Genomic DNA, 248 nt, shown 5'->3' with positions numbered 1-248 from the left:
AATGGTATAACAAGACAGAATCGTTACACATGAGATCACTGTAAAAATCCTGTTAAATTGATTTCTTGGAGCTGCTTATTTAAACACTTCTTGTTTTCTGTTAACCTAGATCAGCCATAATGTCTCACCAGTTCCCAGCACTCACCTCCGAACAGAAGAAGGAGCTCGCAGAGATCGCTCAGCGCATTGTTAAAGATGGCAAGGGAATACTGGCGGCAGATGAATCTGTGGGTAAGTATTTCTACATG

The 248-nt window shown here is 41.5% G+C and overlaps 1 protein-coding gene across 1 annotated transcript in view; it reads left to right on the top strand.

Moving 5' to 3' along the window:
- The window catches only part of LOC108801262 (fructose-bisphosphate aldolase B-like), a 6,904-nt gene that overhangs the window by 4,686 nt on the left and 1,970 nt on the right, over positions 1–248 (top strand). The window contains exon 2 of the mRNA XM_018573197.1: positions 110–231. Coding sequence (XP_018428699.1) covers positions 120–231 — 112 coding nt within the window. The 5' untranslated portion in view covers positions 110–119. The remainder of the gene's footprint in view (positions 1–109; positions 232–248) is intronic.

The sequence above is a fragment of the Nanorana parkeri genome, unplaced genomic scaffold (assembly GCF_000935625.1).
Source record: "Nanorana parkeri isolate BGI_ZX_2015 unplaced genomic scaffold, ASM93562v1 scaffold2270, whole genome shotgun sequence".
Classification (NCBI taxonomy): domain Eukaryota; kingdom Metazoa; phylum Chordata; class Amphibia; order Anura; family Dicroglossidae; genus Nanorana; species Nanorana parkeri.
This window is presented reverse-complemented; position numbering and strand designations above follow the sequence as displayed.